This window comes from Cebidichthys violaceus, unplaced genomic scaffold, assembly GCF_023349555.1.
Source record: "Cebidichthys violaceus isolate CVI_PGR_0920_01 unplaced genomic scaffold, fCebVio1.0.p SCAF_461, whole genome shotgun sequence".
Taxonomy (NCBI): Eukaryota; Metazoa; Chordata; class Actinopteri; order Perciformes; family Stichaeidae; genus Cebidichthys; species Cebidichthys violaceus.
In genome coordinates this window covers 1-27,500 of record NW_027176663.1, presented here as the reverse complement: position 1 = coordinate 27,500, position 27,500 = coordinate 1, and the positions used below count along the sequence as shown (strand labels likewise).

The window sequence follows — 27,500 nt, the reverse complement described above, 5'->3', positions numbered from 1 at the left end:
CTATAACTATAACGGTGTTGGTCTTTGTGTTGGATTTGTTGATATTAAGATACATATTGATTAGCTTCTAAACATTCACACAGCGAGACACTGAGGATGACGAGCTCTTCTTCTTCCTTTGTCTTCAGCAGACTGCTGGAGAGAGAGTTCACTCACCAACACGGACCAGAACAATGAGGAATATGCAAGAATAAGACCCCGGGCCACTCAAGAGGTACCGCCGTCTCCATATGCAACTCTCCCTGTGTGTGTGTGTGTGTGTGTGTGAGAGATAATGCAATCTCAGAATTCATAGCTGCGAGCAGTAAAGCACACATTCAGCACAGTCAGACAGTAACACACACACACACACACACACACACACACACACACACACACACACACACACACACACACACACACACATTGTGAGTTATGTTTTTGGAGGCATTCAATTTCATTCCCGTCAAACATCTCTGTTGTTATATCATTCAATATCATGCTCTGTGCACACACACGCACACACACACGCACACACACACACACACGCACACACACACGCACAGACACAAACACACACACACACACACACACGCACGCACGCACGCACTCACGCATACACACACACACTCGCACGCACACATACACACACACACACACACACACACACACACACACACTCACACACACACACACACACACACACACACACACACACACACTCAGCTGTATAATGACAGTTAGAGGTGGGGGGGGGACAGAAACATCCCTGTAGAGCTCTGCAGCTCGTTCTAATGAGCTCACTGAGCAGCAGAGAGCAGAGCAGCGCTCGGGGCTGAGCGTGTAATCGAAGGAACACGAGAGGAGAGAGAACACACTGTGTCAGGAGGGAACGTTAGGGTCAAAGAGCACCGCTCGCTCGCTGTATTAAATAGCAGCCCCCCGGCTAACAATCAGTCAGGCGGGGGACAGGAGCAGGTGGGCGGCAGGTTCCTCACCTGGTTAACAGCTGTGTCACGAGAGGACGGAGGCGGAGAACGCTCGTCTTTTACCTCACAGAGATACGCTCTGCGTCCCTCCTCTAAAGTGCAGAAGGGTTCTGATGCTCTACACTAACTTTAAAAAGATATCTGAGGTTGTTCCTGGTTATCTAAGTAAAGCTTGGTCAGACCTTACTGAATGTAAGGTGTGCAGCCCGTCTCGCCCTCTCCTGACTTGGATCGCTCCACTCGGGCCAGCCCCACGAGATCTGAACCTCTACACCAGCGCAGAGCAAACAGCATCCGCTGCCGGTCCACATCTTCCCCCAATCAAATACCCGACGTTCAATCACTCCGCACGCTCAGGCAAAGTACTACCATCCTGGAAGGAGGAGGAGGAGGAGGAGGAGGAGGAGGAGGAGGAGGAGGAGGAGAGAGGGCTCCAGAGAAGAGTTATGGAGAAGTTTCATCGTTCATCACTAGGGAGCACAGTGTTGCCTTGAACATGGACAGAGACTAAAGACGCTATGATCTGAGGATCCATCAGCTCACGGTCCCCGACGCTCCCCGGAGGAAACGACGGACTTGAAGTGACAAAGCTGGGACATAATGCAGTCCATCACAGCGTGAGTGAATGACACGCATGAGAATAACAACAAGAGCATCGTGGAACCATAGGGCTGACGATGACGTAGCATATCAAGCAACATTCTGATTAAAGAATTTTTTTGGGAATTTGGGAAATCTGCTCTTCGGAATTCTTGCCAAGATTCTTTGGTGCAGATTAAATGTGTTAAACAATAAACGTTAAAGGGGTGGGGAGGTGGATTGTTTCCAGTCTTTATGCTAAGCTAAGCTAACTGGCTGCTGGCTTTAGCTTCACATTTAGCGCACAGACACAAGAGTGGCATCGATCTTCTCGTCTAACTCTCGGCAGGAAACCTAATTAACGTACGACCTAAGACAAGGAAGAACAACAAAGCTAGAGCTGCTGGTTCTAAACACATCATTAGAACGTTAATGACAGCGTCTGCAGACACACTTTGTAAGCGCTCTGATTGTCCTCAGTTTGAGACAAATCACCTTGCGATCTTGTCGCTGCAGGACATGGTGAGTAGCCTCTCCCCCTGCAGCACCCCGTCCCAGGTCTGGATGGTGTTGCTGGACCTCACAGGGATGGTTCCCTCCCCCGACTCGATCTTGGTTCTTAACTGGCCCCGGGCTTTCCGGTTGGGATGTCTGTCTCCTTGGTCTGCGGGGGAAGAGAGAGACACATGAAAGCTCACAGCTGAGGAAGGAATCAGAGGATTGATAGACATGTTTGGATCCCCATCAATGTGCAAATATCTACAAAAAAAGAGACGCCAAGAAAGGACAGATGGAAAAATGGCTTCGTCAAAAGCGAGGCCTATTATTTATTATTATGTTATCAATGTTTTCCACTGTTCAGCCAGCAGGCGCCATCTATTCAGCGACTAATTGAATGTGGCTGTTTTCTATTAAGCCTGCCATGTGCAACAGAAAACACTTTGACAGGAGTAAGAGGGAGGTTAATCACACAGACAGAGTGAGTGTGTGAGCAGGAGGACGACTGATAGAGACAGACGGCGAGCGACAAAAAGCTCTAATTACCAGAGCCTTGTTTAAACGCGCCGGTAACGCGGATTTGGATTCGGGGTAAAATTCTAATTAAATGAAACGAAGCATAAGAGAGGAAAAGCTACAAGCTGAATGAAACACATAATCAAATATAACAAACAGGCTCAGGAGGAGAGTCGTACCTTCAACCCCGGCCTCGTGTGGGGAGAAGATCCGGGCGTCTCCGCAGGGCGAGGTGCTGATGTAGAGGTGGAACTGAACGTTGTCCTTTAACCTGTAGCCCCCCTTGTCACACGGCACGAATATCGACTTGTGGTGGTCCTCCTTGCTGCGGTTGTGAAAAAGAGTTAATCGAGTTAACAGAACGGCGTAGCAGCTCATATTCAACTGGACTTCAGATGAAGGAACGGAGCGTCTAAAGACGTGCGATCGGATCAGCTAAACACATCTACGGCTGCACTGACCTGAGGAAGAACTCCAGCTGGCCGTAGAGGTACCTGATGAGCGAGCGCCGGGCGATGATCTCGGCGTGGCAGTCGTTGAGTGCCAGGCCGCGGTCGCTCATGTACTCCCCGTTGATGCATTTGGTTCCCGTGGAGACACAGATGACCTGCGCCTCCTTCACGTCCGTCCCTGTCGGGGGTGAAGGTGAAGAAAGTCATCGGTCGACGCTCTCTTAAAGTACACGCTGTACATATGCCACCGGTCTGAGTGGAGTCTGAATGGCCCGGAGGACAGGAGGCGATCGTTTACCTATTGTCCTCGTCTAACCCTCCAGAGTGCCCTCGTTCACCTGCTGGAGGGGGAGCCTCTCTCTGCGCTCACCTGAACGCTCACATGTACCTGTGTGTGGTCCAGAGACTGACAGTGTGGAGAGGGCTTCAGACGGGCTGAGCGGTGGTCGGTCTCACTGTCCGTCACTTTGACCGACAGGGTTGTACAAATTCACCTACAATCTATTATGACTCGTTATCTGAATATCTTAATAGGACATCGGCTTCAGGCGTACTGGAAGGCAGAGTCTGTGATTCTAATCCACACACTCGTTTGTGAGCAAGCGGAGAGAAGAGATGGACACAGACACGACATCGACCGTGACGTCACTTTTCATGTCAACGCACACGAAGCAGATGCAGGATTGCTTCAGACAGACCACTTTGTTTGTTGTGAACGCACTCTGCTGCCACACTGAAGTGAGCAGACCGGACTCCGTCAACGACGGGACACATTGAGGACACCAGTGTTACATGAATAAAGCTGAACGTCTCACAGTGTGGGACAGACTGGATCATTGTGTAGGGCAACATCAGGCCTGACTTACAGCCTGCTTTACCAGCTTAAAGTAAAACTAAATGAACAAACACATGAAAGATGTCTGGAGGAGATCTTTACTACTTCATAAGCTGTTGGGTTGTCTCTTCTATAACAATGCATCATGTTTCATAAGCTCGTCGTATATATTGAGCATCGTTTCTGTTCATTTTTTACTTTAAACTGTGTTTCTCAGCTTCTCTCTGAGCAGCGTGTCAGATCCGTGTTTTCTAAGCACAAAACAACAACAACAACAACAACAACTAACATACCTGTTGTCATGACGACTCCTGCGAGCACTTTCCGTCGAGCGTGGGGGGAGGTGAAGTTCTCTGTCAGCTCACTGAACTTATCCACCACCAGACGAGACACTGCATCAGCCAGGACCTGGATCACACACACACACACACACACACACACACACACACAGTCAGTTTACAGTGCGTCTGATGTCGTCTTCCTCTGGAGCACGCCGTACCTGTCACAGTTCTCACTCGGCTCTAAAACAAGCGGCGGAGCGTTGACACTGGGCTGAGCCCCTGAGGTCCACCTCACCCTCTCTCAAGCATCGCTGAGTGAGTTTGGCATGACAGTTAGAATTCACCATCTCCCTTAAGTAAACCGCCGAGCGACAGATGTGAACAAAGTGTTCGTCGGCATTCCACGAGGTTTACAAAGCTCCGGTCCGAACCGCTCGTCTGTTGTTCTTTGAACAGCCGCCTCCTCTAACGAGATGTGATGGTAACATGATGACGACAACCAAGAGGAGAGATGACGGCCAGACGGCCACGTCTTAAAGAGATAGTCCAGTGTGACTTCTCTGAGGCGTCTGGGAGCACCGATCACTCAGACAAAAAAACACTGGTGTCCAAAATAGTGTTTCCCTTCAGGAGCGAGTAAAACAACACCGATTGTTTTGATGACTTTTATGTTTTGAGCTTCAACAAAACAGAAAATACTCAACAGAAGTTAACATGTTTCTTCTCTTTTGAAACGTCAACCATTTGTCCCCATTAGTTCCTCGCCAGATGGAAATTAAATACAGAGCGACAGAGAATTAATGGAGCAATTAGTGGGGGGGCTCAATCGTTAAAATGGGGTTCGAATAAATCAGTTGACAAGTGGAGAGAGTGAGTAAAGAGAGAAGCACACACACACACACACTGTGTGTGTGTGCTTCTCTCTTTACTCTCACACACACACACACTGGTGACAGTGTGTGTGTGTGTGTGCTGATTAGCCTCGACGTCTCTGTCCACACTCTGTCATCTCTACAGTCTACAGACGGACCTCTTTGTCCTGAGGAGAGTGAGGCTTCAATGTTACACAACGAAACTCTCCTGCTTACTTCTGGTCACATCTTTTGTCACATCACTCAGAAGTAAATGACCAAATCATACTTTCATGATTTAATCTGATCAGCCATTCATTCTTGGGGTGTAACTCCTCTGAAATCTTTTGTGTTTTACCGAGATGAAGAATGACCGGAGGAGTGAGACATGGACCGGACCCTGAGCTGGATCAAACGTGTAGAGTTATGTGTTTACGTCACCCTGCACCTCTAAAAACTCTCTACTCTCTACTCTTAAACGACCTTTTTCAATGCACTAGACGACAGCATGAGGTGGATGGTTTGGTTCCACTTGTTGAACATCTTGAGAGAATGCATGAAACGCTTGAGTTTCTCTTCTAATGCGGTGAGGCTCTCTACACGCATGGCGATCTACACAGAGAGAAAGAGACATCTTACCTGGGGTAGGTGAAGCTGCAGTCCCTCTCTCGGTATGGGTTGCCGGGACGGCGTCTGGTCTAGCTGCATGTTGAAGAGAGCCGAGAGCGCCGCCTGCGCTGCCCGGGCTTTAGCCAGCTTCTTGTTGCGCCCTGAGCCTTCAAACGTCTGTGCGTCCACCGTTACTGACATCACAAAATTCTTTGCGTGGCTCTCGCCGCTCTCTGAGACAAAGTCATATTTGAGGCCTGGCCTGAGCTCATTGAGGATCATGACTGGGTTTTTGCCACTGGAGGGCGAGCTGAACGTCGACGAAGGGGGCAGCGGGGCCTGGACGAGGTTGCTGCCGGGCGGCGTGGGCAGCGGGTACTCCCCGAGTGAGTTCAAGGAGTTGCTACCATTGGAGCCTAGATAGAAGGACTCTTCGGGTGCGGCCGGGGTCTCGAAGCCGTTGAAGAGCATGTCTGGGAAGTCGGCTTGGTCGGATGTAAAGTCCGTGTTCACCGTCAGCGTTCGACCCATGGCCAGGTGCGCCTCAGAGGCGTTGGGGAACTGAACGAAGGAACGCAGCGCTTTCTCCGCCGCATTCAGCTTCGCCTTCTTCTTAGTCGGGCCCATGCCCTCGAACATCTGTCCATTGACCTCCACGGTCATGACAAAAACCGGTGCGTGGACTGGTCCCGTCTGAGACAGCAGTTTGTACTGTAGACCCGGTTTGATTTCGTTCAGCTGCATCAGAGCGTTCTTGGGCAGGACCGGACCCGGCGTTTTCTTGCGCTTCTTGGCCCGGAACTTGGAGTGCGTGTGCCCATTGCTGCCCTCCTCTAAGGGGCGCTTTCGACTGCCCAGGCCGCTTCCATTGGGGAGCTGTTCAGCCACTCCCATCCCGTCTTTGCAGGACACGTTGTCCAGGTTTCGGTTTTCCTTAACATCGGTGCTGCTCGAACCTGCGGTGCCCAGAAAGAGTAACTTACAACGCCTTCGTTGCAGGATCTTGTAAATGCAAAATTTATAGATTCCTTTATCACTCTTTGGAACTGAACCAATGATTTGTGTTCCTTTATGAAAGTAAGAGAAGCGGTCTTTAATTTGATTGAACATGTTAACCTGTGGACTCTGGATATTACTACAAATAGAACACCATCAGTCTATTCTGTTGTTAAAGAGTCCAGTGTGGGGGCATACAGGTACACTTATGAAGGCTTGTTATCCTGATGGTCGGGGTACAGTGGGAGACGTATTTAACTACTGTACTCTTCTCAGGTCTCAAACACATCAACACTCAACAAAGAAGCACACACGCACAACAGAGCTGTTCCTCGTCACTCTATCAATTTGTAATAGCTCGAGTGCCTACAGAGGAATTAGGTCGACGTTAAGTGTCCTGAGCTACACCCTATGGGGAACACATATCACCGTATCCAGTTAGCAAAGTGGATGGAATATTGGCAAAAATTTTCATTTATAACATCCTTCAGCAAAGGCTTGATAGGTTACTCCTTGCGGTACTCAGGAGAAAGAGAGGCCGCAGTGTGCATGAGTGGGGTTGTAGGTTTGGGTTGAGGGGGTGCAGGGGAGGAGTGCAGGGGGAGGAGCTGAGGACCAGGCAAACAGGAGGATACATCAAAGAGGCGGAAGGAGAAGACTCCACCTACTGCAGGATCCTAACGTCTTGACTGGTGACACCGGTGGGAGGTTCAAATGCTGTGTGCCCCTTTTTTCATAAGATTTGGAAAAGAATGACTGTTGTGTTCAAAATGAGGAAACTCTGAATTCAAAATCTGTTTTGTAATGAGGTGCCATTCATAAGAGCCTGCGCCTCTGAGATCCCCCCCGTGGAGCTTGTCAGAGAACACAGTGTTTTAGGTTGCAAAGTGGACCGGCATGCCGTTACCATCTGCATACTGACAAAAACAAAAAGACACTTACTCTAAGATCAAGAACACAAACTGCATATCCTTCAATTTACGAGCAATATCTGCACAGAGAACATGCAACATGTCCTGGTGTGTGCGTGCATTCTACAAACAAACAGGAAAAGGAGAGACAGCGACGCACGATCGTAGCCAAGACGAAACAACCAGATCAGAGCGCTGACGCAATCTCAGCCAACGACCTTTAGCCACACAGACGCTGCGGCACGAGGCGAGTGAACGTTAAGTTAAAGGAGGACTGTTCTTAAAAACACAGCATGCAGCGCTGTTGCTCGTTACGTTTCTCTGCAGAGGATTGAATGCACAGAGCCTTCAGCTACTGCAGATCTCCATTGAATTTAATGCAAAATATGCTTAAATATGGTGAATACCTCTCTTAAAACAGTTCTATTTAAAAACACAGTGAGAACTCTAGCATGCTGCACAGACAAACACAGTGAAATAACAACTGGAGCTCCCTCTCTCGGGTTCAAATTGTCTCATTCATCACATTTAAACTTTTTCTGCAGGGTTCAAATTCCAGAAAGCTCATTTTATAGAATAACGTTTTGCAGGACGATGGATATCCAGCAGTACTCCACATCAGAGCAGCAGCCATGACACGTGCAATGAGTTATGGCACACACACACACACACACACACACACACACACACACACACACACACACACACACACACACACACACACACACACACACACACACACACACACACACACGGTTGTGTTGGTTTTCATGCCAGTGTGTAATCAGCATCCATTAGTGATGCGAAGACAAAGCATCCCATATGGCAGGGATCTGTCAGAGTCTACATTCCCTGTTAGGGTTGCATGAACCAGATAACGCAGAAGAGAACAGTCTTCATTCTCAGCGCCGCTTGTTTGTTGGCTTTTTGATCTGGAATGATTTGTGCGATTAAAGAATTTCAAGAATCGCAGAAGGTTGTCACATGAAAGCCAAAGATTCTTTCATGTTTTCCTGGTGTTCCCTCGGTGTTAAAGGCAATAGGCTTGTGTGTGTGGACTGTGTTTTATCTTCAAATATAGATTCATGACTGGCAGCAGAAAGGTAAGAAAGAGGCTTCAGAGGCTGCGCTGTGTATTTGACTCAGCGCAGAACACCGGAGCAGAGACAGAGTGTGACACCGCAACAGGAGCGCTTCATTTGTACTGCGGGTGAAGCGCTCTTTGAACGCGAGTGCAGAATCACTAAGGTGTGTGTGTGTGTGTGTGTGTGTGTGTGTGTGTGTGTGTGTGTGTGTGTGTGTGGGGGGGGGGGGGGACACACACACACACACTCAATCATGCCTCTCCGTGCCTTCTGAAGGCTCAGTTACTGAAACGTCTAATTAACTTTCAATGAGCTGGAGTGGAGAGGACTTTGTGAAGAGAGAAGCGGAGACAGAGGCAATCTGGAACATGACCCCGAAGCCTCTCAGATGGAATGATTGCTTCCTCCCTAAAAAAGTGTCTGTATAATCAGCTGTGTGTGTGTGTGTGTGAGTGCACGGCTCGGTGTCTTGGTTCAGGTGAGGACTAATGGTGGCTGCCATCATGCTCGTGGAGGGGCAACGTGTTTCAGAAGCATTAGTATGTCCGGTGTTAGGGTTGCATTGGTATTGCTTGTGACTTTATTCTGTGATATATCATATATAATAATAAACGCTGATTACACGTCAAAGGAGGCATACGAGGGAGAGGTGCGGGCAGACAGACGGGAGGGAAACACAAACACAGACGGACATCTGGAAGTGAGGCCATGGAGACGGAGAAGTGGAACTCACTCATGTTCTCCTCCTCGTCCACGTCCATGGCCGCCGGCTTGTTCTGACCCGAGAGCAGCCTCGCCCCCGCTGCACCTGGAGGATCAGAGGACATGAAGGTGGAGCGCATGAGCAGGGACACGAGCACATTCAGAGACCTCGAGTGGCCACAGTGACCATCAATCACACACACACACACACACACACACACACACACACACAGAGGAATGCACATATTGCGGCATGCGAGTAGTCTGTGATGAATATAAATATTCAGAGACATCAAGGTGAGAGGAGGCCGGGGCTGACAGGCCTTAATAGCAGGAGCAGTCTATTGTGACTTTAATATCCCTCCGATTAGACCTCAACTCTCTCACACACACACACACACACACACACACACACACACACACACACACACACACACACACACACACACACACACACACACACACACACACACACACACGGTTTATCCCAAGGTGGAGAGTGCGATTAAAGCTCCATTAAGCAATATTTTTCACACTAACAGAATCAAATGATTTCCCTCAACCTGAGATTTGCGCTCCTGCTGCCAACTGCACACAGACAACCAACGCTGCACCAGTTTGTTTCGACCCACTTCTTCTGGCACCGGCTCCGTTTTGCCATTTTGCGTGTGTGGTTGGATCCAAAGCAGCAAATGAGTGGCTCATTAAGAAAGAGAAACATGCAGAAACCCTTCTTTGTCAGCCTCTTGAAGCTCTCAGTGAGTCAACAATGAACGGGGGCAGCAAGGTCCACTTGGTCGTCTCTCTCCGGATGTGAAATGCCAGCAGGGTCAACGCCACATCCGTCAACACGGACCTCTTTAAAACATCGATTATTCTTTTGGAACACATGTGGATCAGCTGGATGTGGATCAGCTGGATGTGGATCCAGCAGCACTCATTCTGAGTCCTATTTTAATCCAATACAAACTCTGTGTTCTGTTCTCTGTTAAAACCAGATAAACTCCATTACCCACAGTTAAACTGGTCACGATAACCACTTTTGTTGGATGATATATTTTATAAATAATTAACATTATTAATATAATATTTCAGAAATAATTGTGATAAAAGATCTATTTTTAACATTTTATGCCACTGATGTAATGATAATATATTAGCATGATAACGCTAGCACACACTTTTATAGAACTTCTTTTTTATAGAATTGTAATTAAAAATGTAAAAAAAAAGAAAGAGAAAAAGAGGGAGAAAGAGAGGGGGAGAGAGAGGGAGAAAGAGAGGGAGAGTGAGAGGGAGAGAGAGAAAGAGAGGGAGAGAGAGAAAGAAAGAGAAAGAGAGGGGGAGAGAGAGGGAGAAAGAGAGGGAGAGGGGGAGTGAGAGGGAGAAAGAGACGGAGAGAGAGAGAGGGGGAGAGAGAAAGAGAGGGAGAGAGAGAAAGAAAGAGAAAGAGAGGGAGAGGGAGCAAGAGAGGGGGGGGAGAGAGGGAGAAAGAGAGGGAGAAAGAGAAAGAAAGAGAGAAAGAAAGAGAAAGAGGGAGAAGGCAGGGGAGGCGAACGGACAGCAGGAGAAGGATGGCGTTATGATACAGAGCAGATTGTGCTGATTCGTCTCTCTCTCTCTCTCTCTCTCTCTCTCTCTCTCTCTCTCTCTCTCTCTCTCTCTCTCTCTCTCTCTCTCTCTCTCTCTCTCGTCTTCCATCGGCGGGCCCATTCCTCAACCAGACACTTCTTAAGCTAAACTAAATGGGCTAATTAATCTGGGCTAATGGTGGGTGACAGCAAATATGCTAGCACAATTATCAACCTATTAAAGATTCATATTCCATCCCATAATTGAAAATGAAAAGGTGGGCTGAAGGGAGGATGGGTGGGAGTGGGTCCAGCAGAGTGGAAGATGAGAGTCATTATTCTCAGGTCCCCCCCCCCACCAGCTGCACTGCTCACAGGTCCTCTGCAGCTTGTTTGGTTCTATCGTCGCCCCGCTGGGCTACAGGGTGACATGTTGGCTATGAAGAGTTTTAATACGTTACATTGGTCTACATTGGAGTACAACTGAACATTGAAGAAGACTGCTTTTACTCGCATGCGTCTTCGTCCTCCTTCAGACCTCCTCCGACACACACTGCTGTGTGGACCGCCTCAAACATGGGTAGCTCTTCCTGAAGTCAGGTACAGTCAGTGGGGAGAGTCCCACAGAAGTCTGAGGAGTGAGCTGCTGTCTGCTGAATAAGGTTATTGATCTCTAGTTACATCATCGTGTAATTCTGCTTTTAAAACATGAGACACCAGAGACCAGTGCTGTGACACAGTGTACACACAGTGTACACTCGAGTGGGTCTCAGAGGGTCTCAGTGGGTCTGAGCGAGTCTCAGTGGGTCTGAGTGAGTCTCAGTGGGTCTCAGTGGGTCTGAGTGGGTCTGAGTGGGACTCAGCGGGTCTCAGTGGGTCTCAGTGGGTCTCAGTGGGTCTCAGTGGGTCTGAGTGGGACTCAGTGGGTCTGAGTGGGTCTGAGTGGGTCTCAGTGGGTCTCAGTGGGTCTCAGTGGGTCTCAGTGGGTCTGAGCGAGTCTCAGTGGGTCTGAGTGAGTCTCAGTGGGTCTGAGTGGGACTCAGTGGGTCTGAGTGAGTCTCAGTGGGTCTGAGTGGGTCTCAGTGGGTGTGGATGCATCAGTGTGAGTGTACCTCCAAGGTCATCCAAATGAAGTTCAGCCCAATGCTGAGCAGAAGGGACACAGAGTGATCTGAATCCAGACCATGAGAAAACATCTCGAGTTGACTGATCGTGTTGTTGAATACGCCTCATTGCCTGATTCCCCCGAGCTATTATCTGAAGATCTGTCATATCGACAATATTCACATAACAATGGTTGCTTTGTTAAATTGACTGGTAACTTATTTCAGAACCAAACAAAACAAACTGTGATTGAGTTGAGGTCTGCATATATATATATATATATATATATATATATATATACTGATGAGAATACGCTGTATCAATCATGAAATATGATCTACTGGCAGCTCATATATTTATAAATATATAAATATATATATATATATTCATATATTTATAAATATATAAATATCACATTCACACCACGAGCCAAGAAAATTGCCCATGAAAGGCGGAAAACGGAACATCAAAGATTAACGTTTTCTGAAGGCGCTTCGGCATTTTTCTTTAAAGATCAGCCAATTTTGGACATAAAAGTCTGCAAAAGTAAATTGGACATTTGCATGCATGGAGATTTAGAAGACGGTCCTTCTTTGAGCACACACAACCACAGCGGTAGATTTAAAGTGAGTCAGAAGAATCGACGGCGAGCGCTGACGACCGTCTCCCTCCACGCGCTCAAATGATACCGCGTCATCGAGTTGTGAGACGTCTCGAATTCCAGGTAATTCTGAGTGGACGCCAAGGGAGGCAGGCAAAAGAGAAAGATGAGAAAGAAGATGAGAAACCTCAAATTCAATCTGGCACAGTGAGCGGGACTGAGGGGAAATAAGGTGGTTTTGATTTGTCTCTCATTCCTCGCTTGCGCTGCGACGGAGCGATAGAGTATCGCCACCGTGGAGCGAGCACCGGCACCGGGCAACCGACGGGACGGGGGGGACGGGGGGAGGGATAGGGAGGTAAAGGTGAGGGAAGAATAGAGGACGAGAGGAATGGAAAATGCAATCTTATTCCAAGTAAAAGAGAATCATTATCTCCTCTAAAACAGAAGGCGGTGGAAAGGTCTGCCCTTGGCGGGCGGTGGGGTGGTGTAGGAAGTCAGGTTCTCCATCAAAACCCATTCACACCAACTTCTGACCTTAACAAATACACTCCGAGAGTCACAGGCATACATAATTAAACGATCCTCCTCGCATGAAGGGTGAACTTTTAATAATAAAATGCATTAGTAGCACCCTCTGCAACCAAGTTGTTGAGAGTTCCAAGCAAAAACATAAAGATGAAGATGAACGGTAACTTGTCGAGCAAAAATAAAATGTATATAAATACTTTGAGTTAAAAGACTGTCCCGTGTTCTATTCACTTCCATATATATTACTCTGTAGCCTAACATGCTTTCTCTGACAAACAAGTTCTCTGCTTCAGTTTAATATGATTAACTCTCTTTATCTTTCTCAACTGACTTATCCAATTTGAAAATCAACAGTAACTTTTTCCAGTTTTCCTTTATAAATGAATGTGATTTTTACCTTGTATCTTAAACTTACCATACTACCCTTGAGTCTACGTCAGTACCCTTGAGTCTACATCAGTACCCTTGAGTCTACATCAGTACCCTTGAGTCTATATCAGTATCAGTACCCTTGAGTCTACATCAGTACCCTTGAGTCTACGTCAGTACCCTTGAGTCTACGTCAGTACCCTTGAGTCTACATCAGTACCCTTGAGTCTATATCAGTACCCTTGAGTCTACATCAGTACCCGAGTCTACGTCAGTACCCTTGAGTCTACATCAGTACCCTTGAGTCTACGTCAGTACCCTTGAGTCTACGTCAGTACCCTTGAGTCTACATCAGTACCCTTGAGTCTACATCAGTACCCTGCTGATGATCCTGGTTTGAAGGGCACCATTGAGCACCTAACACACCTCCAGTGGGCAGTGCTTGGTTTAGTTTAGTAGTACATGTATAAAAGACAATGCATTTCAGATACAGCGGGGAAATACCAGGGAAATACCACCAGAAGGGACGCAGGGCGACACAGCTGTAATGTGTATCAGTGATAACACGGCACTTGGTCCACTGATGGAACGAAGGCGCCTAATTGGTCCCTTGACAAGATGATGACCTCCGATTGGTCTGACTGTCATCTGATGCTCTTTGGTGTGATTCTACAGATCTTATCTTCAGTCTTTCATCTTTTACTCAGGCTGTGTGGAGTCCACTGTCATTGAACACACTTCTTTTAAGGACACAAACACACTGCATGCTTGGTATTAAATAGTCCCGTTTGACAGTTAAATGCAAACAAACCCATTTAGCTAAACTCTTATGAAAATAAACCACTTGCGTCTTCCCTTTTTGGATGAAATGACTTGTGTACAAGTCATTCAGCTCTTTTTGCCGCCGGCAGAGAGTGTCAATGACGCCGCTTAACGCTTGTCCCAGCAACGAATCTACTACCGTCACCAGAGACCATCAACAGACAACAGCCAACAGCCCCCCCCCCCCCCCCCCCACTTCACGCTCTCAGGAGCCTGACAGGATGCTGCGTTGACGGGACCGAGACGGCTCTAAAAGCAGCTCCGCTTAGCTCCTGTCACAAAGCATCGCTGCACAGATACAGCCATGTGCATACTGGTCTCTGTGAAGTGTTCCCTCCACGCTGCGGGAGGACAAACACTAACTGATTCCAGCAGTTGTTGCTCAGAATGAGTCTTGACCGTAGTGACTTGGTCTGTAAACCAGCTGCTGTATTGATCTTTTTATCTACATTCATCCTTTAGCTAAGATGACTCTGAACCCTTTACGTGGTTTTATCACATGGAACATGTTTGTTCATGGATGATTACTGCGTCACCTAGACACACACTACTTGATGTGACCTCTCCTAAATGATTGGCTACGTTAAAAGCTCTACTAACCAGCTCAGTACAGTCAAACACACTGAAAAGCACCAACAGGGTTGGCGTATTCAGAGCTAACCTGTGATGTAAAATCATGATGTCATCGTCACTTTCAGGAGAGAGATGTGACAGAGGCCTTGTGGATGAATAACCAAAGAGGATCTCAAGGAAAGACGGCGTGTCGGACACGAGACAAATGAAAAAGGACTTTTCAGCTCAAAGATAAAAACTGATTTGGCATTTACCTTTGCAAACCTCCCTTTGAATAGCTTCTACTGTGAAAGAAAATATCATTTTTAATTCACGTTCAATCATTTCACCAATTTATGTATGCAGTCGTTTGAACCGTTCTGTCATTTTCTGAATGTTTGCCATTCCCAAACTGCAGAAAGATGAACATGGCCAGTAACAGCAGCTGTTCCCATATCTACAGCTTTCTTTCTTTTGGATTTGATCTATTGTAATATTTATTTAAATAAGAGTATAAAGTAACAGAGAGGAAACATATTCAGAGAGGGGAGTGTTGTAGAATCATACATCCTCATCACATCACTGGTGAACCGTTCATACACACGATATGAACATGTTGAAACCAGTACGACTGAAATGTCAAAATGTACTCAAGCTATCCTCACTTCTTGACGAGTAGAGTTGTACGTTAGAACTACTCGAATAAAAACTACTGCAGTGACAATATCAAAGATGGAAACACGCTTTAATTAAAGACTTGAAGCGTGTCAGACATCATCAGAGACAACTTGCTCAGGCAACGGTCCCTTAAAGAGACGCTCCGTCTGACAGGCGGTCTGAGGTGGTGCATGGTGGTCTGCAGCCAGGACTCGCTGGGTAATGGACCAGTACAGAGTCTCACACACCCCATCACTAGATACCCTACGGCACAGCTAGTTCAGAGGAGTGTGTGTGTGTGTGTGTGTGTGTGTGTGTGTGTGTGTGTGTGTGTGTGTGTGTGTGTGAGATCTACCTGAGAACAGGTGTCCTTCCTGCTTGTCGTGGGTCATGTCTTTTTGGAAACAGTTTCTGTATTTAGTAATTGTTGGAATTCTCTTTACATACCGACAACAAACGATACCTACCTGTCTACTGGTCTCACTCACTGCACGAGTCTCCCATAAGCTGCTAACTCGTCATTTGTGAGTACTATCAATAGACGGGTTGGTTGTTTACCTCCATTATGATGCATACGGGGTGTTGGAGCTAGTGCTGATAGCTACTTTCATTGGAAAAGAGTCGGTTGGGTTTTCCGGTTGGATACTCCCAAGGTGAGGTCTTCAAACTAGCGGTTTAATCTGACCAACAATCCAAAACCCAAAGTGGTTTAATCTACTGTGACACACGACACGGGAAACCAATCCTCACCTTTAAAAAGCAGGAACCAGAGAATGTTCTGCTCCAAATACAGCTTTTAACAACTTCTCTGTGATCAAAAATACGAAATGTTTTGATTCTAATGTGGAATCACAGGTCGGACGTTCACCATGGAGCCGTATGGACTCTTCACTTTAAGTCCATCTGGACGAGAAGCCGGGCTGGATGTGGAGGTGTGGAGCGAGGAGAGAATCGGTCTTTTATTGTGTTGCAGCCTCTAATATCTGACGGCAGGTCGTTTATCATCATGGACTGCTGATGGTGAGCGAAGGGGAAAAGGTGGAGAAAGCAGAGGCAGAGAGTATCAATATGAATTTTTCATTTGATGGGTTTTACAGGGAGATTGGATTTCAGAAGGCTGGCACAGTCAAGGTTCATGGAAACAGTGAGGAGGGCCAAGTCTTAAAGGCCAGGTGAGAAATAATGGTGTCACACGAGGAACACACACTAACACACACTAACACCTCTGAACCAGCCCCGCTATGTGTGCAGCAGAGAACACTGCAAATCAAATTTTATCATTCGGCTTGAAGCTGAAAACTCCCTGATGTGTTTTCCATCTTTAGTTTCTTTAAACCCACACCCCCCCCCACACACACACACACACACACAGCTTTCTTTTTTACAGTACAGACTCTTTGTTGCTTGTCTTTTTCTTTGTTTTTCACACACACACACACACACACACACACACTTCTTAGACTGGCTTCAGGTGTGGTCATAAATCATCAGAGTGAGTGGCTATGATTCCCCTCAGCACCAGCAGAGCCAGGAGGGCAGAGGTGTGTGTGTGTGTGTGTGTGTGTGTGTGTGTGTGTGTGTGTGTGTGTGTGTGTGTGTGTGTGGGGGGGGGGGGGGGGCTGCAGCTAAACGGCTGCCCTCGCTTCCCGAGTCCATCGGGGCCAGAAGCAGTGACCGCTCGGCCTCTGGGTGCGACACGGCGCAGACGGCCGACACCGGTGGCACAGACGCACACAGCGGGGGGGATGAACACGTTTAGATGGACACACAGGTGAACAGGTAGAGACTAGTCTCTATGACGACAAAGATCAATCACAACGGGAACTAGGGACGCAGATCCGATACGGCAGCACAGCCTCAACCGACTGTGTCCATTTCCTGACTATTTCACAAGCTGCCATGGTACTGGCCTGGATATGGATACCAGACCGACAGCGACTCAATGAGCCCGTTCTAGTCAACTCTTTACACGTCACGCGTCAGCAGCATGCTTCATATCTATGTTACAGTTAGTTTTTAGGTTGGGAAAGTCCAGCCTGCTGTGGCCTCACACACACAATAACGATCCAGTGACCTCCACACAGCGAGACATTCATCGTGTTCATTCTGGTAGCCGGTAGGTCCTCTGCATCGACCGGGACCCAAAGCCCAGCCTCCTGACTCTACATCCCACACGACACACAATGTTGAAGACCACACTTCACACGCTGCTCAACCCACCAGCACCAGCACCTTCATGAGTCTCGCTGTGCTCATCATCCTCTGTACTCCAGGTGAAAATGAGACCGCTATGACGAGGATGCTTTGAGACGTCGTCTCGTTGTGGCTTCATATGGTCCGGTTTAAACTGGAGTTAGACAGTCAGAGAGATTAGACCGCTGTGTTGTTACACCAGTAAATGTCTGCTGCATGGTATTCAAATCAGAGAGCAGCAGAAAACAATACCATGGAGTACTTGGAGGGTGTTTTGACTCCGGCCTGAACTCTGACATTTCCATCCCTGCTTCTCATATCGAGGTCACATTTCTGCATCTTATGGCCTTTCTGTAGCAAAGACTGTATTATTTATCAGGGGAGGACTCACTCTGTATTCTCTGGTTGTGCCGAGCTATTGATTGACTGAGCTGAATTCACTGTGTGATTTATGTTTGTATTGATGGAGAGTTCCTGTGTTACACATTACTTTGTGCTTTGTTTGTCTGGCCCGATATAAAAAGTGAACAAAACTAAACGGATATCAAACTGATTATTATGTTTCTGAATATCTAAATGATTAGGCTATGGCCACGAGGCTACATTAGCCGCAATTAGCATTGCACCGTTAGCGGTCGAGTTGCATTGTGGGCAACGTAGGAGTCCGGGTTTCGACAAAGAAGAAGTTAGTGAAATAAAACCGTGTTCTTTGAAACCGAGAGCCCGTCGATGATGCGGGAGCGCAATGCTAAATCTTAGCATTGCGCTAAGTACTTCCTTTATTGCTAGCCAACAAGCTGCATCCATCAGAAAAGGTGACAGAAAAAGTGCCAAAAGAAACGGTGGCAAACATCGGTAAGATCGACTCGGCTTCACTCGTTGCAGGTCGACTTGCAGAAATATCAGCACTTCAATCAAATAAATTGTCGGATAGTCGTGAAATATGCTACGCTAACTATCGCTAACTAGTCCTGGATGAATCCGTACTGAAAACAAAACATCATATTCCTCCTCAACAGGAATCAGATTACTTGATGAAGATGTCTGAATAAATAAAGTAAAACAAACCAATCATGTTATGATGAATGACAGAGATCTGTAATAAACCAATCACAGACGAGTCGTTACAACGTGTCTTTTCTAGAACTAAATGTATTTACTTTAATTAAGTAAATGAGTCCCATCCATTGATGTGAAACCACTCGTATCCTCGGAGGATGAGCCGGAGGAAAACAGAAGAGTTGTGTTGGTTACAAAAGAGAGTGAAGAGAGGAAACAGATCGAACAAGGCTGAGAGTCCGAAATGAGGAATCGACGACGAGGGGGAGGAGGAGATGAAAGAAAAAGAAGAAGAAGAAGAAGAAGAAGGGGCAAGGAAAGGGAAAGGAAGTGGACAGAGACAAATGGCCGTGGGAGATGGCCGGGGCCTGTGAGACAGCCCTCTCAGCAGGCCTAACACAGACTGATAGGCCCACCGGGCTCCGCTACCTCTCCAATCCATCCCGGTCCCGTCTGATTCTTCCTCGTATTCACATCGCCTCACATCAGGCCAACCGAACTCACCGGAATGTGGTGAATGTTACTCTAAGCAGGAACGCTGCGGCCAGACTTCTTCTTCACGTGATCATCGTGAGGAGCAAACGGAACCAAACAGGCTTTTCACTTTTCCTTTTGTCCCGTGCCGTTCTGTGGCTTCAGAAACAACAGAAAGAGACAACCACAGGAAGCAAACACCGCCGTGTCCTCCTCTATTCACTACTCTGGCTCATCTTTCCACTCCGCTTCACACCTTTGATTCATTCTGATGACATTCAGGACACGCTCGTCTCCGGAGCCGGAAGCAGTTTGCCGTTTATCTTGAGATTAGATCTGTGTACTCTGCGCTGAAGCGATCGCATTTCTACTTCTTAAAAAGCGTGCGTTTCATCCTTCCGTGTGTGCCAACGCGGTCCGGAACGTTCTATATGATCTACGGTCGAGCACGACGGTGCAGGAGGAGGAGACCTTCCTGTAAGAACAGAGAACAAACAGACTCACAAGTTGGAAATGAGGGGGTGGATGGCAGCTACAGAGGATCAGGGGATCGTTGGTAACTGCCCGTGTATGCGGTTAGGTAAGCGAGGGCTACTGTCGCCATCCCGCCATCCCATTACTTTCCCCAATAAAGCTTTGGCAGTCCGCTGATTACCTCAAGAAAGTGCGGGAGAGGAAGAATCTTAATAGAAATGGGATCAGGGGTTTTTAAAGTCAGAATCCTTCCTCATCTCTCTCTCTCGGCGCGTCGCCTCCTCAGGTGACGTCCCCGGGCACTGACCAGGTAATGCACCGTAATGGAGTACACGTGTGGGCGGCGGTGGCCTAATGGAGAGGGGTCGTGGCAGCGAGGGGAGTGCCTGTCGCGCTGCCTGATTGAAACTGATGGGGCCGAGGTAAGGGGGGCCACGGAGCACCGGCCAACCGACACGGCCCTCCCTGTCTCATCACACACACACACACACACACACACACACACCTCCGAGTCCATTATTCAATTTGGCCCTTCTAATGACCAGTGAATCAGGCTGCCAGAAGCGATTTGCCGTCTGAGCCCTGCTGCTGGACGTACAGGCCTTTCTCCACTCTGCATATTAAGAGGCAGCCGTTCGGACACTGACATCCAATCGGGGACTTCAGCAGGACGAGGAAGACTACCGAGGATGAGGAAGGCACCCGAGACTATAAAACACTTGATTAACAAACGGGTTACATGTCGCAAAGATTTAGAAGACCGGCGACTGTAGCTGGAACACACACTCTTCATGTTCCCCCTTGTTTTTAGCACGTACACATCCAGGTAATAGATGTGTAAAGATGTGTAAAGATGTGTGGTGGATGTGTAATAGATGTGTGGTATATGTGTAATAGATGTGTGGTAGATGTGTAATAAATGTGTAATAAATGTGTAATAAATGTGTAAATATGTGTAATAGATGTGTAAAGATGTGTAATAGATGTGTGGTAGATGTGTAAAGATGTGTAGTAGATGTGTAAAGATGTATAATAGATGTGTGATAGATGTGTAATAGATGTGTGATAGATGTGTAGTAGACGTGTAAAGATGTGTAGTAGATGTGTAATAGATGTGTGTAGATGTGTAATAGATCTGTGGTAGATGTGTAATAGATGTGTAAAGATGTGTAGTAGATGTGTAAAGATGTATAATAGATGTGTAATAGATGTGTGATAGATGTGTAGTAGATGTGTAAAGATGTATAATAGATGTGTAATAGATGTGTGATAGATGTGTAGTAGATGTGTAAAGATGTATAATAGATGTGTAAAGATGTATAATAGATGTGTAATAGATGTGTAATAGATGTGTAAAGATGTGTAGTAGATGTGTAAAGATGTATAATAGATGTGTAACAGATGTGTGATAGATGTGTAGTAGATGTGTAAAGATGTGTAATAGATCTGTGGTAGATATGTAATAGATGTGTAAAGATGTGTAAAGATGTATAATAGATGTGTGATAGATGTGTAGTAGATGTGTAAAGATGTGTAATAGATCTGTGGTAGATGTGTAATAGATGTGTAAAGATGTGTAATAGATGTGTTAAGATGTGTGGTAGATGTGTGGTAGATGTGTAATAGATCTGTGGTAGATGTGTAATAGATGTGTAAAGATGTGTTAAGATGTGTAGTAGATGTGTAATAGATGTGTAAAGATGTGTGGTAGATGTGTGATAGATGTGTAATAGATGTGTGGTAGATGTGTAATAGATGTGTAAAGATGTGTAGTAGATGTGTAAAGATGTGTAATAGATCTGTGGTAGATGTGTAATAGATGTGTAAAGATGTGTGGTAGATGTGTAATAGATGTGTAAAGATGTGTAATAGATGTGTAATAGATGTGTAAAGATGTGTAATAGATCTGTGGTAGAACTGGCAGAACACAACTGTGCGTATACAGTAGAAATATGTCTTTCATCATTAAAAAGAACACAAAACTATGGGCCATGGCTAAAACTAATGGCAACCACAGTTTCAGGTCATCAATGAACCAAATCTAGACACTTGCTTGGTATTTACTTTTGCTTTAAAGGCAGTAAAAGACATGGTAGCTGGTTCTGAGCCTGGTGATAGAATGTCAATCAGTCATGTAGAAAGACGGACACCGATCTGTTCTGAACACTGTAGTACGTACATGAAAAGAAATACTAGATTTGGCTCTTTTTTTTTTGCATACTGTCTGATAGCAACAAAGTGACACTTCAACCGTACAAAACCATCATCCTGTCACCCATCACCCTCTCATATGGACTTATGGTAAGGATAGTACCGATGGGCTGGTCAGCGCGGTTACACATCACGCTCACCCCGCAGAGAGACCGATGAACTGTCCCGTCATTCTTCATAGACTCCTCAGATCCAGGTTTCAGCTTTAATAACAATAAAACCTCTACTTTTGCTTTCCACCATATTTTCAAGGTTGTTGGATGGCTGCCTCTCTGCTTCTTCACTGGGAGCAGTAAAATCTATCTGACAGCTCTGATTGATGACGCGGCACAGGTACCGAGCGCCTGTGGGGGGGAGGGAAGTATGTTTGGAAGTGTGCGTGTGCGTGTGTGTGTGTGTGTGTGTGTGTGAGAAACGCCTGAATCGCAGAGGACCACCGCTGCTGTGCTCAATGTTCAAGCACCAGCGGAGCACACGGTGTAGGGAGGTCCTGCACGCAAACATCCCAACACGGACACCTGTGATCGCACATCAACAGAGCCGCCATAACCAGACCGAGCACCGTACGAAGGCCACCGTCTGACTGGAAGCTGTTCTTAACCCACAAGAACCCTGAAGAACATTATAGGGATATACAACAGTGGAACACATTTCTAAATACTAACACCTAGTGCTTTTTATTTGAATTTCCACAACATCAAAATGATGTTTCTGGTTATGTTTGTTTTAGGAGACTTCTCCTTGATGATCCTCAGAATGCTGAACACTACCGTTGAACACAAAGAATGGAATTACTTTAGTTACATCTTGTGTTTTATTCACGGATACATTTTACTAATCATTTTTTCAATTTGACATGAATTTATGTTTACATGTGTTTAGAATTCAACAACAGAAGATATTGTAATAAAAAAACAATTGAATCAGCCCGATGTGACATATCTGTCTCAATATTTCCATAACTTTTTGTAGATAAATGAGTTAAACATGGTTAGAACGGTTTAGATGTAATGTAGGACTTGTTAGAAGTGTTAAATGAGCTAGTTCTGCCTAATGTGCTGACCAGGCGGCCATTTTGGAAGTGATGTCATGGGTACACAAATTAACTCTGTCACATGACCTCACCAGGATGTTCAGGATGTGTCACTTCTGGACTTCTGGAGTTAAAATCAAGAATAAAATTGTTTAAGGAATATAAGGATATTTAAAGTGAAGACTGTGTCACCGGGTTCTTATGGTACAAAGATGTAGGATTGATTTAACTCAAACCCTTCCTTCCTAGTTTTTACTAAACTGTAGATGAACAGTTGTTGTGTGGTGTTGTTGTTGTGTGGTGTTGTTGTGTGGTGTTGTTGTTGTGTGGTGTCGTTGTGTGGTGTTGTTGTTGTGTGTTGTTGTTGTGTGGTGTTGTTGTTGTGTGGCATTGTTGTTGTGTGGTGTTGTTGTTGTGTGGTGTTGTTGTTGTGTGGTGTCGTTGTGTGGTGTTGTGTGGTGTCGTTGTGTGGTGTTGTTGTTGTGTGGCATTGTTGTTGTGTGGTGTTGTTGTTGTGTGGTGTTGTTGTTGTGTGGTGTTGGTGTTGTTGTTGTTGTGTGGCATTGTTGTTGTGTGGTGTTGTTGTTGTGTGGTGTTGTTGTTGTGTGGTGTTGTTGTTGTGTGGTGTCGTTGTGTGGTGTTGTGTGATGTCGTTGTTGTTGTGTGGTGTTGTTGTGGAGAGGTTGAGAAGAACACTGGAGAGCCTTGGCCACTCTTGCGTGCGCATGGTTCTTTTTACAATGCGTCTGTTTACTTTTGCAACGTTAAAGTGTATTTAGTCAGCCTGTGCCTCTGTCCTCTGTCCTCTGTCCTCCAGGGGCCTCGCCGTTTGTCACATATCAAGGCCAGTTTAGACGCACCGGGATCGTGTTTGGGCGTTTGCATTGGGGGGGGGGGGGGGGGGGAGGTCTGCAAATGAACACCCCGGGGAGAGGACATGGATGAGTCGGTGAAGGTGCGTGTGTGTGTGTGTGTGTGTGTGTGTGTGTGTGTGCCTGCACCTGCCACACTGTCATCTCGGGAGCTGCATTACACACCTCGCGCCGTTTTTGCTGTCGTCAGGCAGAGAGGTACCGTTGACGGACAGTATGGAGGGAGGACAGGGTGGGGGGGGGGGGGCTGATAGAAAAGGCTGTGGCAGCTGACAGAGGGTGGGAGAGAGTGTTCATACACCCAGAGAGGACGCGTGTCAGAGGTGGTGGGGGGGGAGGACGTGGGAGTACAGATGTAACATCCGAGACGAAGCAGAGTTCTAGAGTTTGAAATGAACGGTTTCATATATCTGCTCGGGAGAATCAAATGTTACGTTTGCTGTTGTTCCGTTACCACGAGAGGAAGTCCTCTCTGCGTTCCACATGGAGTTCATCTCTGCAACGATGCCCCCCCCCCCCCCCCGTCAGTCTGTTACAGTCAACAGCGGCGTGCTAATCGAGGCTAATTACACTGAGACGGGCAGACATGGCTCACTTCTCATCACGGCAGAGCCTGGATCTGTTGTGTCACTGGATGAAGCATCAGCTGATGGCTCAATGAACGGCCGTGGCTGCTCTGTGGTCAGACGTTAACCGGTCGCTCTCAGCTGAGGCTGGACGTCTCGTTTCGCGTCGAAATGCATTCGCTTTGAATATCGTGAAAGGGAAAGAAAAGAGCGGAATCAATGAAGAAACTGTACGTCCGTCGTGCTTTGAATCAATCAATGCATGAATGTATGAACATGAGAACATTCTCAGGAAGGAAGAAAAGGAGGGAGAAGAAGTTTGGAGGAAAGAAGAGAAGGAAGGAAGGGAGAGGGAAGGATGGAAGGACTGAGAGGAGAAAACTGCAGAAACAGTCTCGTTGGAGGCAAAGTCGCTTCCACGGCGATGGATTGTGGGCGCCAGACGGTGCAGAATCCCCCCCCCCCCCCCCCTAAGTTACAAAAGCTCATTTTGGAGATTTTTGCTGGCACGGCAGAAAAAGGCCTCTGTTCCCTCATTTTCCATATTTCATATACGGCCCATTGGCAAGCATCGTCTCCGAGTGTCATGGCGTGGCACATTTATGAGAGCTGCACTGAAGAACTTATCACTGGAGATGTGCTTGAGTTCAGCATTCTGAAAGTCACTGTGCTCTCTATGCTGATCCACTTCAACCGTGGAAAGGGACATTATGATTAATCTATTACTATGATTATAAACACGAGTTCTACAGAGATGGTTACTGAAATAAGTAATACAAATAATCATCACTTTATTTACACAGAACTATATAAAGATGAATCAAAAGGTACTGCAACACAATATTAGGACCAGGCATAAAATAACAATAAAAGGTATTCATAAGCAATATTCTCGTCTCATGCTGACACAACACTGCAGTAGGATGTGTGTAGAGCCAGTGATTAACACTGATACTGTACTGAAACATTATGAAGACAGAGACACCCAGCTGAATGTCAAACTTACATACTGTTTGAGAAGTTTATCAGGATGTTTACTTCTATTACATACTAAGTATCAGAGTACTTCTTCCACTATTATGTATTACTACATGATCATCAGAGGACAAACTCCACCATGTCTTGATCTGACCCTGCAGGTCCTGCAGACTGTAAACAAGTGTACATCTGAAATGAACAGTGTGACACTGAGCTACACGTGATAATCAGTGATAATCAATCAAGGTCCCGCACACCCGAGGTGAAGACGACCACGACCGCAGCCGCAGCCGCAGCCGCAGCCGCAGCCGCAGCCGCAGCCGCAGCCCGTTCACCCAGCTGTCGTCTGGCAACAGCTTTGTGTTCTTTAATGTAGCAAAATGTGACGTTTTGGTTAGATGTGTGAAATAAAGTAAGGCTTTTACTTTTAAAAAGTTGGTTGCTAACAAGTGGCTAAATGAGACTACAAAACGTCATCCCTCTGACTAATCCACCTTTACAGCCTCATGCCGTGTTGTAGTTAGTTTATAGCTAACGTTAGCTTCTTAAAAATATTGGTACCATGAACGTTTGCCAGAAAGATGATTTTCTGCAATAATCCAAAATCCAATGGAAAAAATCCCATTGATTTTTTATCGAGGGAACCTGTGCGATGCTAACTTCTGGGGTTAGTCTACAACAACATGTCGTCCCTGCACCACTGCACAGGGACCTGTACTTGTTTTACTAATGAGACCCAGTGTGTGTGTGTGTGTGTGTGTGTGTGTGTGTGTGTGTGTGTAGAAAGTGCTTGATTGACATCTAGTCTCCTGCTTTGTTGCACCTGTTGGGATGAGAAAAAGCACACTTTTATCATCCTCATTAGTCAGGTGGCGTCACATAATTCCAGCGTAGCAGCTGTTTTCAATCAACCACACTAATTGAAAACACCTGTGCAGGTGTGCAGGCTCCCCTGAATGCTCCTAAACTGGGTAAAGAATGACGAACTGCTTTTCTATACGTCATCAGCTAAGTGGCAAAGTACTCAAGTGAAATTATTCAGGTACTTTATGCTAAACAGTCACACAATTACTGTGAGTTGGAATGAAACATGTACGAATGTGTACGTCACACGTTCCACCTGTGCTGAATTAACGTAGCCTTCGACCAATCAGTGGGGTGGAACCAGTACCTCGGGAGCACGCATTAAAGAACAGTGTTCAGGGCCGCGGCGTGGAATAGTGCTTATAATGGCTCAAACTCAAACAGCTGACCCTGGTCCTCCTCCTGTATCGACTGTTGAAGTGTCCTTGCGGAGGACACTAATCTGCACTTACTGTAATGGACTACCCAGCCTGCCGCCGCGCCGACCGCGACCTCGCCGACGAGCCGACCGAGCAGAGACATTTCCTCGAGTCAGTGTAGCGTTACGATTGTCTTAAGTAAGCGCGTGACCTCGTCCTCACGGCTAGCTGCTAACCCGACGGCACTAAAGCTAGAGAGCCCTGAGCGAAGGAGGACTTCACAGCTGAGAGAGACAGCTGACAGAGAGAGACAGAGAGAGACAGACAGAGAGAGAGAGGGAGGGAGAGAGAGACAGAGAGGGAGGGAGAGAGAGAGAGAGGGAGGGAGAGAGAGACAGAGAGAGGGGAGGGAGAGAGAGAGAGGGAGAAAGAGAGGGGGAGAGGGAGAAAGAGAGGGAGAGGGGGAGTGAGAGAGAGACAGAGAGAGAGAGGGAGAGTGAGAGAGACGGAGAGAGGGAGAGTGAGAGAGACGGAGAGAGAGAGAGAGACAGAGACAGAGAGAGAGACGGAGAGAGACAGAGAGAGACGGAGAGAGAGAGACAGAGAGAGACAGAGAGAGAGCCACAGACAGAGAGAGCGAGAGACAGAAAGAGTGAGACAGAGAGAGTGAGACAGAGAGAGAGAGAGAGTGAGACACTGGCCCCCAAAGTCCCGCTTAGTCATCTCTTCTCTGAGTTTGGTGGAAAAGTGCCACTTTCATTCCCGTGGTGATAATCGAGGGAGTGAAAAGGCTGGAATCAGACCTGTGTAATGCTGATGGACGTCGTCGGTTTTCTGAGTCTTGGTGTGTGGGGGAAATGCAGCATCAGCAGAGGTGGATTTACTTGGATGAATGGACGCGGCTTGACGAGGAGTGTGTGTGTGTGT

General features: G+C 46.8%; 1 protein-coding gene across 2 annotated transcripts in view; it reads right to left on the bottom strand.

The window, feature by feature from the left end:
- adarb1b (adenosine deaminase RNA specific B1b) overlaps window positions 1-9,517 on the bottom strand; it is a 14,441-nt gene extending 4,924 nt beyond the window's left edge. The window contains exons 1-6 of one of the 2 annotated variants that reach the window (XM_068729556.1): window positions 9,315-9,517; window positions 5,620-6,545; window positions 4,142-4,256; window positions 3,023-3,191; window positions 2,741-2,886; window positions 2,043-2,211 (exon numbers count right to left, since the gene is read on the bottom strand). In XM_068729556.1, the coding sequence (XP_068585657.1) occupies window positions 2,043-2,211; window positions 2,741-2,886; window positions 3,023-3,191; window positions 4,142-4,256; window positions 5,620-6,545; window positions 9,315-9,423 (1,634 nt within the window). In that variant the 5' untranslated portion in view covers window positions 9,424-9,517. Of the gene's footprint in view, window positions 1-2,042; window positions 2,212-2,740; window positions 2,887-3,022; window positions 3,192-4,141; window positions 4,257-5,619; window positions 8,760-9,314 lie in introns of those variants that run through there. The other variant, XM_068729557.1, reaches the window with a different exon arrangement.
- Between the last annotated feature and the right edge of the window lie 17,983 nt (window positions 9,518-27,500).